Source organism: Sparus aurata, chromosome 22 (genome assembly GCF_900880675.1).
Source record: "Sparus aurata chromosome 22, fSpaAur1.1, whole genome shotgun sequence".
Lineage (NCBI taxonomy): Eukaryota > Metazoa > Chordata > Actinopteri > Spariformes > Sparidae > Sparus > Sparus aurata.
Genome location: NC_044208.1, coordinates 24,237,863 through 24,250,699, shown reverse-complemented (window position 1 = coordinate 24,250,699; position 12,837 = coordinate 24,237,863). Strand labels below are relative to the sequence as shown.

The 12,837-nt window shown below is 46.4% G+C and overlaps 1 protein-coding gene across 1 annotated transcript in view; it reads right to left on the bottom strand.

The window, feature by feature from the left end:
* The window catches only part of syndig1l (synapse differentiation inducing 1-like), a 45,441-nt gene extending 34,049 nt beyond the window's left edge, over positions 1-11,392 (bottom strand). Inside the window, exons 1-2 of the mRNA XM_030406104.1 lie at positions 10,711-11,392; positions 2,115-2,811 (exon numbers count right to left, since the gene is read on the bottom strand). Coding sequence (XP_030261964.1) covers positions 2,115-2,657 — 543 coding nt within the window. The 5' untranslated portion in view covers positions 2,658-2,811; positions 10,711-11,392. The remainder of the gene's footprint in view (positions 1-2,114; positions 2,812-10,710) is intronic.
* Between the last annotated feature and the right edge of the window lie 1,445 nt (positions 11,393-12,837).

Genomic DNA, 12,837 nt, shown 5'->3' with positions numbered 1-12,837 from the left:
TTAGCATCCAGCAGGATTGTTCGAGCTCAAGGACACACACACACACAATGCACATAACTTTCTGCTCGTTCACAAGAAAAGTCCACAGGGTACCTTTAAGCTAATTAACATTATTTCCAAACAAAACCCACAGAACAGTTTTTTGCCCTCAACTTGTTAGGTACAACCTCTTCGGAGAGAAACTTGCAGAGAAAAGCGCAGCGTGAACAAATAATGAGTAATAAGAACGGTTGGGGAGATAAACCGCGGTGTGTTCGCCAAACATGCAATTCAGACTCCGGTTACATAATAAACACAGGCTCCTTGTTAAAAGCTGAAGAGTTGGAACGCCAACCGGTTCATCTGAGGAGGGGCTTTCTTGTCCGAAGTCTCTACGTCGTGTCAGACTGAGGGCAGATAATGGAGACAACCTGCACTTTGTGGTGTCAACGGTCTACTGCTGGGAGGCTCCATAATAAGTCCCACTGTGTATTGTCCTCTGCACATCTCCAAGCCGGCTGTGGGGCTTTTTTTTTTTTTTTTATGCATGTGCTCAGGAAATGTGAGGAAAAAAATACCAACACAATATGGTAATGTGTTAACTCAACCTCCGTACAGTTAAGAGCGGCCTCCAGTTGGTGCATAACATCATCTGCCGTGTTTTGCGAGCGCTCAGTTGGCAAGAGAGAGAAACGCAACGAACGGACAGGAAATGTGCTCTCTGACATCTGCACATCAACGATTTTCTTATTTCCGTCTCTGATTGATGTCAGCGAAGGACTGCTAGCTTTTTTCTTTTGCTCCCGTTTCCTTATTCGTACCGTGAACTGCACTCTTTCTCTGCAGAGTGATCCCCCCCCCCGCCCCAACAAGCTATATGTACCCATGTCACGTTGCATTTCGGCAGCCACATGTTTATCACAGCAATCCGGGTTAACTCTGGTGGACTCGTGTGGCAGTCAGTCCATGAGGTCTCGCAGGACACTGGTCGAACTCAACAGCCTACTCCCGCCCGTCCAATCCCCCTTAAATCCTCCGGAGTACCTTGTGCTATTGGCCGTGCCAGTGGAGAGCCAAAACACTGTGGCTAATGCTGCGGCACTGTGGCACCTAATATCCCCGGGTGATTTATTATTATCTGAATTTTAGAGTCGGGGAATTGAGGCCAAGGTCAGTGGATCAAATGGGATTTGCGGTTAGTGAAATGTCAGTCTGATCCAGGCGTCGAGCCCAGCATGTGATGATACAAGTGTACAAACACCCCCCGGGGAATACAGGCGCGCTCGCTCTCCCGCTTTATCGACACAAACACGCTACAGGTGTCCAAGCTCATCACCCCGACGCCGGCTCTCATTGAAAACATTTAGATCGCGCGCGTTTCTCCCTGACCCCCGGAGAACTGTACCTCGGCTGCCTTAAAACCTAATTCATTCATCTGTATCTGTCTCTCTGCAGAGCCGAGCGTCCTTGATGTTTTATAATAGCGCTTTTCAAATTACAAATTCGCCTGGGCAAAAATGTAAAAGCAGAAATGAAGCGAAGCGTAAATGGACCAGATGTTTTCAGTAGGTTATATTGTAAACCTTTTGTGGAGATGCAGCAGTTACTCAGTATGTGGTGCGATTATCGATTTAGCCATTTTTCAAGCCTAAAACGTCAAACATTTCCTGGTTCCGGGGGTCTTGAATGTGAGGATTTGCTGCTTTTCTTTGTCATTCGTGGTTGTGAATCAACGGTCTTTAGGTTTTAGACCGCTTGGTTGGACAAAAGTTGATGCAATCTCATTCAGATTTGTATTGATTAAGACTTTTTAAGACATTCTTTAACATCTTCTGGATGTGATGATCTGCTGAGATCGACTGTTCCCTGCCTTTCCGGTTCTCCCGTGACGCAAACGTGACCCGCAAGGAGGCATTTTTAACACAACATAAATGCAAACTCGTCTCCTGGCAACGTAAAAAGGTCAAACGTCTATATTTAGAATGGTGTGTGTGGAAAAACCTGCATATACTAATGCTAATTTGCTAAATGCGAATAACATCACAGAAACAGGTCATTCACAGCTGAATCCTGAAAGAAGAAGACGAAAAATCCCTTCTGGTCAAGCTTGATGATTCTTGTATTTTGTCTCTTACCTCATACTCCACGTACTCCTCCTCCTCCACCTCGTAGGACACAGTTTGGATCTTGACGTGTTCGCCTTCTTCCAGCAGCTTCGCCTGGGGGTCCTCCGTGCCGGGCGTGTCCGCCCCCGTTGTGTTGGACGCCTCCTTCGCCTTCTTCTCCGTGAAGGTGGTCTCACAGCACTCGCTTTTGTATTCCTTAGCCTTGATGCTGCCGCTGTCCTCCTTGTACAGGATGAAGTTGGGCCTGTAGAAGGCCTCCACCGCCAGGTGCAGCGAGGTGGCGTCCAGAAGCTGCTGCGATTTCACTTTCCCGTTGGTATTGTAACTACCTCCGCTCACTACGTTGCCGTTGTTCACCTTTCCCCCTCCTCCTCCTCCTCCTCCTCCACCTCCGCCTCCTCCTCCCTCACCTCCACCTCCACCTCCACCAGCGAAGTAGTTAATGATGTTTTCCTGGTACTGGTTATTGGGGAAGTCGCCCCCGTAACCGTTCACCATGTGCTTGCTGTTTTTGTCCAACAATGGATTCTGCAGCTCACTGAGATTCTCCATAGCAACAGGGGTCACCAGGTGAGCAGGTGGAGTCTATCAGCGCGATGAGACGGGGAAAGTGACGGGCGGAATCGAAAAAAAAAAAAACAGGACGTGCTCCTGAGATGTTGTCAGTGAAGGTGTTAACGGCACTCAGCGTTCAGCCTTCTGAGATCTGAAGAGGGAGAAAAACAGGAACAGGAGAAATGGAGAGGTTTTTTTAGATTGAGTGAGTATAAAAATCTGGAAGGAGGATCATATTTGACGGGAACCTGGCAGCTAACAGTTTACTGAACACTCGCGCGCAATCAGATCAAAGTTTAGCCGTCGTTCGCTCGGCGGCGACAACTTTTCACAGCATTCAGCCCGCAGACGATTCAATCAACTTTCATTTGCTTCCTTAGTCTTGGCACGTAAAGTTAAAGACACACACACACAGGCACACACCGCCGCAATATATCAACACTTTGCTGACTGCGATAATATCATTTCATTGTTACTGCTCTGTTGTTCGGGTCCTATTAGGTGTCATCAGCCTCACTTACTCATATAGATCGGTAGAGTCAAAGCTGAGAGGGCTCTTTACCGTGTGGATATATGATACGAGTTAAAAGACAGGTAGAAGACGAGCATCAAAGACACAATCTGACATCTTTCCGTGGATCGCCACTGGCCAGAGAGATCTGTAGCTACTACGCAACTTCATACATAACTGTGAAATATAATCACAACTGGCTCAACTTCATTCGGTCTTGATTTTTATGTGAACTTTGAGGAAAATCTCAACCCCAGCGACCGATGAATCGAATGCTCTGTCAAAGAAAAATCTGTAACCGTAATCTGCGGTCCAGCCAATCGTCTTATCCGGCCCGGAAAAAGATCGGATAGGCTACTTGTCTCTTTACCTTATGTAGAGTCTTCCAAATAACCGAGCAGATGTATTCTTAAAGCTACCAGCGAGCTAGTGGCACAAGAAAGGGCCCGATAAACACGGCGCTGCAGCACACTGCCTTTAGCGGCTAACGTTAGCACAAAACATACACCTACAGCACAGCAGCAAGGAGGACTGTCACACCTGGTAGCCTCCATGTTACCTTTCATAACAGGTATCTTTCTTGTGTTTCAATGATTGTGGTGTTTAACAAGAGTTGTTTGTTTCTGTATGCATTTGATTATTAATGCTAAGGGAGCTCACTGAACCTACGAACTGCCGGCTGGTCGAAATTCAGACCATGACTGTAGCCATCGTCTGCTTCCATTCATTCCCCCCCTTTCAAAATAAAATCAGTGAAAAAAGTTCAGACGCTGTTTGAAAGGAAAGCTGTGGAGGTTCGGGCCTTGAGAATGTTCTGACCTCTCACCTTTTAATGTAAACTCAAAATGCACGACTGTACAAATATACGGTTGACGGCCTGTAGAACCTGCGTCGATCGAACTTTAAAATACCAACGGCGACCGTACAGTGAGGCTTTCATTCATTAACGCAGAGAGCAGCCAGTGGCGAGGCCGAAACCGACTGTAAAATGATGCGTCTACTTTCCATTCAACGATCAAAAAAGAGAAACTTTCCCTCCCAGCTATTTGCACGCTGTAAAAAATAACCTCTCTGCGCTCTCTGCCCCTCATTTGTCACCGTGACCTTTTGTCTGATTAATCTGCGTTTAAAAATAGAAATACCAGCAGCAGATTATTTCTGGGGGTCCCGACCCCAATCGTGCATACTGCGCTATTCCAAATGCTTAAAGGTATTTCCAGACAACAAGATTACCGATAATACAAAAATATCACTGTAATGATGGGATACGGATAATCGTCTGTTGGCGCACAGGTTAATAACTCGGGGATGATTTGTGTGTTTTTCTTGATCCGCTGGTTAATAACGATCAGTAAACCTCTGCTGATTCATTTTTTGCTATGGCTCTAGATTGTGTTCCGTACGTTGGTATAAACAGAACAGACATCCAGTGTACACGGCTGCACACAAGAGGTTCAGGGGAAGTAATGAAAAAATCTATATCTCTCCTCCTTATTTCCTGCATTACAATTTCTTACGTTATTGGATGTTATGGGACTGTACTCCTCATCCTCGTCCCTTCACTTTCAGTGCATCTTATATACCCTTACTTTTTGTTGTGTTGCAGTTCTTTCACTCTGTCTTTCTGTTCCTCATCCCCCCCCCCTTGCCAACATGGGCTTTTTTGTTTGCTATACTTTTTCTTGTTTTCTGCCCCATGAATAAAATACAAGCCCCCGGCCGCTCGCGGGCATCCTGGAGCTCAGTAAGCACCGGACAAGCCAACAAAAGTTTTTTGTGGTTCCTCCCCCCCGCCCGGTTGGACCTCCTGCATCTCAATGCTCGTGCTGACATTGTTGTTCCATGCCACTGCACCCTTTGGGTCGCGGTTCTGGCTCGAGGGGGATCGTGCACTCACGCAGCTCTTCGGTCCGTGAGCACTTAGAAATTCTCATAAAAAACTAAAGGCGAGCAGGTGCTGAGGTTGCTGTCTGCGGAGGATGTCGCTGCTGCACACACTGCTGCTTTTTTTTTGAGGGGGCGGGATGATCTCCCCCCTCCTGCTCGCTCCAGAGGTGATGATTTGTTGATGAGAATTAGTTGGGACCTCCCGGGTGGGGGGTGATAAATAATCAAAACGGATTTTGTGGACATGAACTGAATCTATTTATTGGCTCCAACTGGGCGTCAAAGACAACTTTTTACATAACACACCCTAGTGGGTTTTTAAAATGTCAGAAGGCATTTTTTTCAAACCAAAGGACAGATGAAGTTAAAGCGGCTCCGGATGGGATTTTAACATCAATAAATCACCGCTACATTAATAGTGAAGCGCTGCTGTGATCAGCATAATCTCGTGAGACAGTTTGCAAGAGGACAAGCTACTTCTACTGGTTTTCTCTACTACAGTTGTAGATCTGATGGTGGGAATCCTGCAGCTCTGAGAGATGCAATGCAATGAAATATGATTAATTTCATTTTCGATGAAAAGACTCATTTTCGGGAAAAAAACATTGTCGGCAGCGATTGTATCTGCTTCCTTAATCTGTGTCAAGCAGGGAGTTCATTGGCATTGATCCGTTTGGACAGAACAGAAAACAAAATGGGCATTTTTGCCTGAGGCTGCACCATCTGCCGTGGTTAAAAACAAACTTCTTCAGCTTTGTTTGGAGGAGCAACATCGCGTGTTTAGTTGTACGAGTGCAATACCAAACTTCCTGAGGCTGCACTTTTTTTTTGAAAGGTGCAATACGTAGGAATTTAAGTTTTAAACCTTCAGGAATTTACTTCAGACTAACCAGCTAGCCTTCCTTTTTCCACGCCAGCTAACCAATCTGGACTGCTAGCAAGCTAACAGCATGAGTTAGCAGCAGTTAGCACTTAGCCTGGTGATACGCTGCCCCCTGTTTGTTTGGTGTTCCATAGCTTTTTCCAATCCTAACACAATATATCACCTTTAAACAGGGGTGCTTTATTTACATGTGGAGATGTTTAAATGCTTATCAGAAGTTCTAGAATAAGTCCAGTAGATCGCCTCAGTGACACGCAACATAATCCTTAGGGGCAACTCCGACTGTCACAGTTAGAACCACTGAAAGTGGATGTTTTTGCCGCTGACAGGCCGAGGTTGTTGTTCTTGGTGTTTGACATTACAGAAACATTTTCCTTTTGTTAAAGAGTAACTCCTTTTTGTGACCACAAACACAAGTCATGCTCTGTTGTTGCACTTGTTGCCTCATCTAGACAGTCAAAGTCAGGTAAATGTTCAGCCGTGACCTTGGACAAAAAAACAAGAACTGGCTGTCCATTTGCTGTGAAATCCATCGGATTTCACAGTGAGACTTCTTCTTGAGCGAGACATGTTGTCAGACTCTTCAAACCTCAACCTGTCAGTTACACAAAAAAAGCCCTTTTAGTGGATGTAACTTTGACTTTTGCAGTTGCCCCAAAGGATCACACTGTAGCCATTGTAGTAGCTGGCAGCTGTCAGCTGAGGCGATCGACTGGAACAATCCCAAAACACTTTGTATTTTTAATCAGTGGCAATTTATAATATCCACCATTAAATGGTTTATAGTTAAAAGTACGATATGTGAGAATTGGCTAGTTGTCCAATTCCTACTCCAAACACAAATGAGGCAGCATACCACCAGAGTAACCACAAACTGCTGCTAACTGTTAGCTCGGTTAGCTGAGCATCTAGCGGTGTTGGTGTTAGCACTTTACGACGGGAACTTGGAGCCGGACTGGACAGGCCAGTGTTAGCTGGGCTAGCATGCTAACATAAGTAGTGGCCATAATAAAGCTTGTGTTTACAAACCTTTCTAATTGCTAAACACATGGTATAAGAAGCATTTAATCGTTAAGCAGTGAAATAACTATCAACTAATGTCAAATTAACTATTATTTGACCAATTTGTTATTAACGATTATCATCAAGTATTAATCAATTACGCACCAAAATGTGAAATTAAGGGTCCTGGTTTGAAAATCCTGGAATTCCCCTTTGTTCATAAAATTGCAGCTTCTTTGATTTTGATTTTGCCCCTGGCCAAACTGCAGTTCAATAGATTTCTTATTAATTGTGCAACGTCTAGCCTCGGCATCACTAAACAGCATGTTGCTCCTCCAAACAAAGATTTGAGAGTTTTCTAACGGGGGGCAGATGGTGGAGCCTCAGACAAAAAAAAAAAAAAGAATCCCATTTTGTTTTTCTCTCCTGTCCAAACAGATCAATGCCAATGAACTCACTCTGGCTGAAACCGTTGAAGGCTGCAGATACGGAGGCTGTCATGCATATAGCCGTAATAAGTATTCTTCTAAGTACTTCCCTGTTTCTGCCGCTGGAACACTCCAGACTTTGCACAAACGCTACAAGCTGACAGCGGATTACTTTTCGTGTCATTACTTAGGGATGCTCTGAGAGAAATCTTTTTGGTGTTGTCATGCTTCCTAATACTTTGCTGCTGTGTTGTTGGCGCAGAGGGGGGGGGCTATATGAATTTTTTTTTGTCTCGATGGGAATTTAAGTGTGAATAAGCCATTTTCGGTGCAGGCTGAGCAATGTAGGACACCTCCAGACTCGGAGGAGGGAGTGTGTTGTGGAAATAACCAGCGTCCCTGGGTGTTTATCTGCATGCGCATGTGTTTGTGGGCGTTTGTGTTCGGTGCATGTAACGGCTGTGAGTAAATATACGTGTGTGTGGTAAGTGGGTGGATGTGTTTGGGAGACAAAGAGAGAGCAACAAAGAGAGAGAAGAGAAGGGAAGAGAGAGGGAGATCGTACTTATATGTGATTCTCTGGTTGAGTGCGTTCGGGCATGTTCGACAGGGAGGTATGAAGAGCTGGGAGATACGGCTGAAAGCCAAATGAGGCAGAGCAAAATGCCGCCGCGAGGAAAACACCTCAGCGCGACAGCGACGGCTGGAGCGCCGAGGCCCCGGCAGTGTGCTGGCGGTGCAGGAGAGCCCAGAGGTGTCTGACAGGGGGGGCTAATAGATTAGTGAACAACCTGTAAGCATCCAGGTGCACGCTGGGTAAGGGCGAGAGCGCGGCATCGCTAACATGCCAGCCACGCCGATACGCCTGTGCTCCTCAACCCCATTAGACTCCAGTCAGCACACTCTATTTCCTCGTGTCAGCCCGGTGCCAATCAACCCCCGGACCTCTGACCCTGAAGCCGAGAGCGGGTATTATCAGCCGGGTCTGGAGGCCGGCGCGGCGAGATGCAGCTGAATACCAATGTGTCTTATCTGTCGGCCATGTTTACCCACCCATTTCATCCATCTCTCTCTCTCTCTCTCTCTCTCTCTCTCTCTCTCTCTGTCTCTCTCTCTCTTTTCCTGGATACCACATGTGGGGATCTGCTCACCGCGCTCGACAACAACAACTTCATCTCCCTGTAATCTCATTTGCCAAGCGGAGGCTGGCGTATAATATGCATAATAAGGTAACGTCAGGTAGTTATTGATGATGGTGGGAGAAACGCCAACCGGCCCCCAAACTATTTCTGCCAGTGGACCTTCCCCCACCCCCCCTCGGCCCCGGCACATGAAAGTCCACCGACAGATTAAGCCACAGGAAAAAAAAAAAAGGATGAAGTGAGTAATGGGCTTAAAACTGTGTTGACTGATCCCTTTATGAACCATTATCATCAAAGGAGACTGTGTAGAATGTCATAATCCACTTGAAATTAATCTGAGTCCTAACTCCTGTGTCAGCAGAAGCCGCTGATAGTCTGCCCCCTCCGTCGGCTCGGCGTCTATCTGTGGAGCTGATAAAACGCTCGACTCTCAGCGAGGAGCCTTTCCGACCAAGGACTCGGCAGTCACACTCTTATCACGCGGCTTAGCGTCTTAAACACCTCCGTCAGGTGAGCTCTTCAGTGTTCCTCGATTCAGCCCTCCGTTAAAAATCTCAGCCACGTGTGTTTGAATAATTCAGCGAGGAGACGGCTGTCAATAGCGGCCGCGCACACTGTTGCTACAGTGGTTTGTTGTTAGTGAGAGGCACGCCAGGAGAGACAGCCAGACAGATGCAGCGGTGGACCGGTGAATAGAAACTGTTTGAGGTGGGGCACTGGAAGGGCAACCCAAGAGGGCACTTTACCCTGTTCTATCTACAGTAGGGGCATCCAGAAGGGCAGCGTTCTAACAAGGGGGCACCAGGGGGTCTGTTGCCCCATAGGTAGATGTGCAGAGAGGGGTAAAACACATAAAACGAAGGGCACCAGCTGCTTGTGGTGGGGCACCAGGGCATCCTACAGGGCATATTTTAGCTCCCCTAGAGGGATCCAAAAAGGGCACTTTCGCAGCATTTCTTTTAAACATTGGGGCACCAGGGTTGGCCATGGCCCCTCTCCCCCACCCCGAGGACCACCAGTGGATAGATACATAGATACACTGGCGGACTCAGGATGTTTGAGGGAGAGGGGCGGGGATGGGAAAACAGGGGGTCACCAGCTGTACGCAGTAGGGCACCAGCAGGCAGGAGGGGCTCGCCTGAGGGCACTTTATCAATGTTTTATGCATCCAAATGGGCAATTTTGGTGCATTTTTTTTTCTAACATTGGGGGCATGAAGTGTGGACCGGATTAAATCTGGAATAAATCAGAGAAAGAAAAAAAAATGCATTTCCTGAACATGCAGCTGAGGCTCTGAGTTGGAGACCAGCTGCTTTCTAGCGACAGTTTAAGAATCTATCAGAGGCGGACCTGAGACCGCTTGTGCCGTCCCAATTGTTGCAGGCAAGGTGGGGATTGATAGCTCTGTGTGTGTTCATGTGTGTGTCTGTGTTCATGTGTGTGTGTGTGTGTGTGTGTTTTAGAGAGCGATGCCATAAGCTCCTTGCTGCATGCCTCTTTAAGCTGCTAAACCTTGACTGAAACAATCACCCTGCTTTCTCTCCAAACAATGACAGACCGCATGCATACAAATGGAAAAATTACACCTGAGCTTACATCACAGACCCACAAACCGCTCCTATTTCCCTTTCCTTGGCTTTTTTTGTTTACAGAGTGGAACATATTGTTGAATGCGCTCTCTGGAAGAAGTGCTCTGGACCAGTCTGTGCCCAGAATACATACGAAAGAAAGGAAAAGGCGCTATCAGAGCACACAGAGTGACTTGATGACTTCACGCCTGGGAAGCCTGTCTCAGTCCCGACACACACACACACACACACACACACACACACACACACACACGCACACATGCACGCACGCACACACACATAAAGACAAAGTGGATTAATGCTCCTCCATCAGTCGCAGGTGGGAAACTGTGTGCGGAGTTCTTCATCAGCATCCTCCTCCGTCACAACAGACACAACGCGCTGCGACGCTCCGCCAACACTGAGCCATGACCGTGCGTAAAATGTGAACACAGATTAAATTTTTTGTGTTTTTTTTTTTTTTTTTTTTGGCGTGAGGACAGTTTGACGATTTCTGACATGCTTTAAAACAAGGACAAAAACAAACAGGAAAAAAAAAAAAAAAAGCAATCATAACAATAAAACAATAAACCAGTTGTTTGAGCTCCGGTGGGTGAATCATCTCTTACCTCTGAGTTCTTGACAATCCAGAAAATACTGTTTGGAAGCTGCGAACACTCGCCGGTTTCCGCCTGTACATTATGGCTGCTGAAGGTGTCGCCCGGGGAAGGAGGGGAAATAGAAGAAGAAGGAAAAAAAGAGGGACATTTCTCAAGACTTTCTCATTTTGAAGAAATAGCCAATCATTCCGGGAGAACAGGTCTCCTGCTCGGCGAAACGCGCCGCCGTCACACTCCCCGTGTAAATCTCTCTCTCTCCTCTCTGTGGGAACGCGAAGCTCTCCCTCAGCCTGGGAGAGCTTTTTTTCCCTTTTTTTTACCTTGAGAGTCGACTGAAATGTTGAAAGTTGAGACACCTTCAATACAGAGAGAGGAGGAGGAGGAGAGAGACACACACAGAGAGAGAGAGAGAGGTGAGGTTCAGGAGGGAGGGGAGCAGTCCGATGCGCGTCTCGCACTGCGCGTAAAAAGAGGGGCAGGAGAAAACCGCGTCCAGCCTCCCTGCGTGCGCCCACAGCCACTGTCTACATGTGAACGAGGTTAATCTTCTCTTAGAGCAGATGTTTTTCTGTTTCTGTTTGTTTTCTTTTTTTTCTTCCCCACCATGCAAATCGCCAGCAGGCAGCAGCATCCACACAATGTAAGGCACCTCCTCGGTTCTGATTCAGATCTTACAGCCTGTCAGGATGTTATATAAGGAGAGGGGGAAAAGACAGAGCTGTCAGAAAGGGTTCTGATTAAAGGGAAGGGGGCTGTCATCTCTCAGGAGTTTTTTTTTTTTTAAGTCCCTTTTTTCCCAAACAGCCTCTACAATTACTGTGAGAGGGCCTCTGATGTCTGCCGAGAGCCCCGCTAATTTGATTTGTCCAAGTGGACGACAATAATGTCAGCGAAAGCACCGGCTGACATTTTTGTTTCTTTCTTCGCGGCACTCAAATTAGCCGCTTTAACTTTTTTCTTCCGTTTTTAAAAATAGACCCGGAGAGTTGGAACTAATGAATGTTTCTGACTTTAAAAAGGTCCCGAAAAGCTGGTTTCTCCGTCAGCTCCTCGTTCTGAGCAATGGTTGCAAAAAAAAAAAGCCCAAAAAACCTTCAGCAGGAGTCACAGCAGCTTCGTTCTGTTTTTACACGACTCATTTGTTTTTTCTGTTTCTCCTACTGGCTTGTTCTCAGCGGTTTGAAGTGGGCGGGGCTCTGTTGGATAAAGGTGATGTCACATATGTCGCTGCACCAATCAGGTTTAAGCAGCTTTTTAATCAGAGCATTGTGATGTTTGTTGTTGCCAGCCGCAGCTGACACGATCAGATCAGTTGAGTTTTGATTGCATTCTGAATATGCGTCGCCCCGAAAGTCACTCAGCATGTTGTGTGTTATTTATTTTAGGAACGTTTTGAGTTTTACTGTTCCTTTTTTGGTCCTTGAAACAAGTTACCAAGTGAAGCAGAGGAATCATTTTAAGTTGCTAAAATGTCTTAACTGTTGATAGAACAGCTGAAGACATGACAGGAAACAGGTTGAGTGACATACAGCTGTGGGACCCGGGCCGGTACTCGAACCCAGGTCCACTGCAACAAGGACAAAGCCTCTGTACATGGGACGCTGCTCTACCCTGTGAGCGGAACGGCGCCTCAGATTAATCAAAAAATCATAAGATATGAAGCCAAAAACAACAATTACAATAGCGGTAATAAAACAGAGGCACTGACATTTTGCTTTAATTGGAAATGACTCTGCTGCCTGTGTTAACCATCAGCTAGCTAAGATTAGTCGGACACAGCGAGTCGGCCTCGTGCACGTCCTCTGATGATGACGGTGACGAAATGTGTGCGTCCCATATTGACATTCAAAAAGACACATATCAATATCAGGGCTGAACCTGCGAGCCGCCGCCCAGCTTGAACATATCAATCAAATAAATACACAATAATCAATACGCACGCGCGTAAGCCTATTTAACCAATACAGACTGACTTCCTAATCATTTATTACGTATTTCAACCTTCCTGTAGTCTAATGGCTGATTAATCACCATAAACCTCCTCTGATCAGTGTTGTATGAGGGGCTACCAATGTGTCTTGTAGAGAAAATAAACAATAAATAATAATTCAGCTATCAATATCTTCCTCTCTGTGC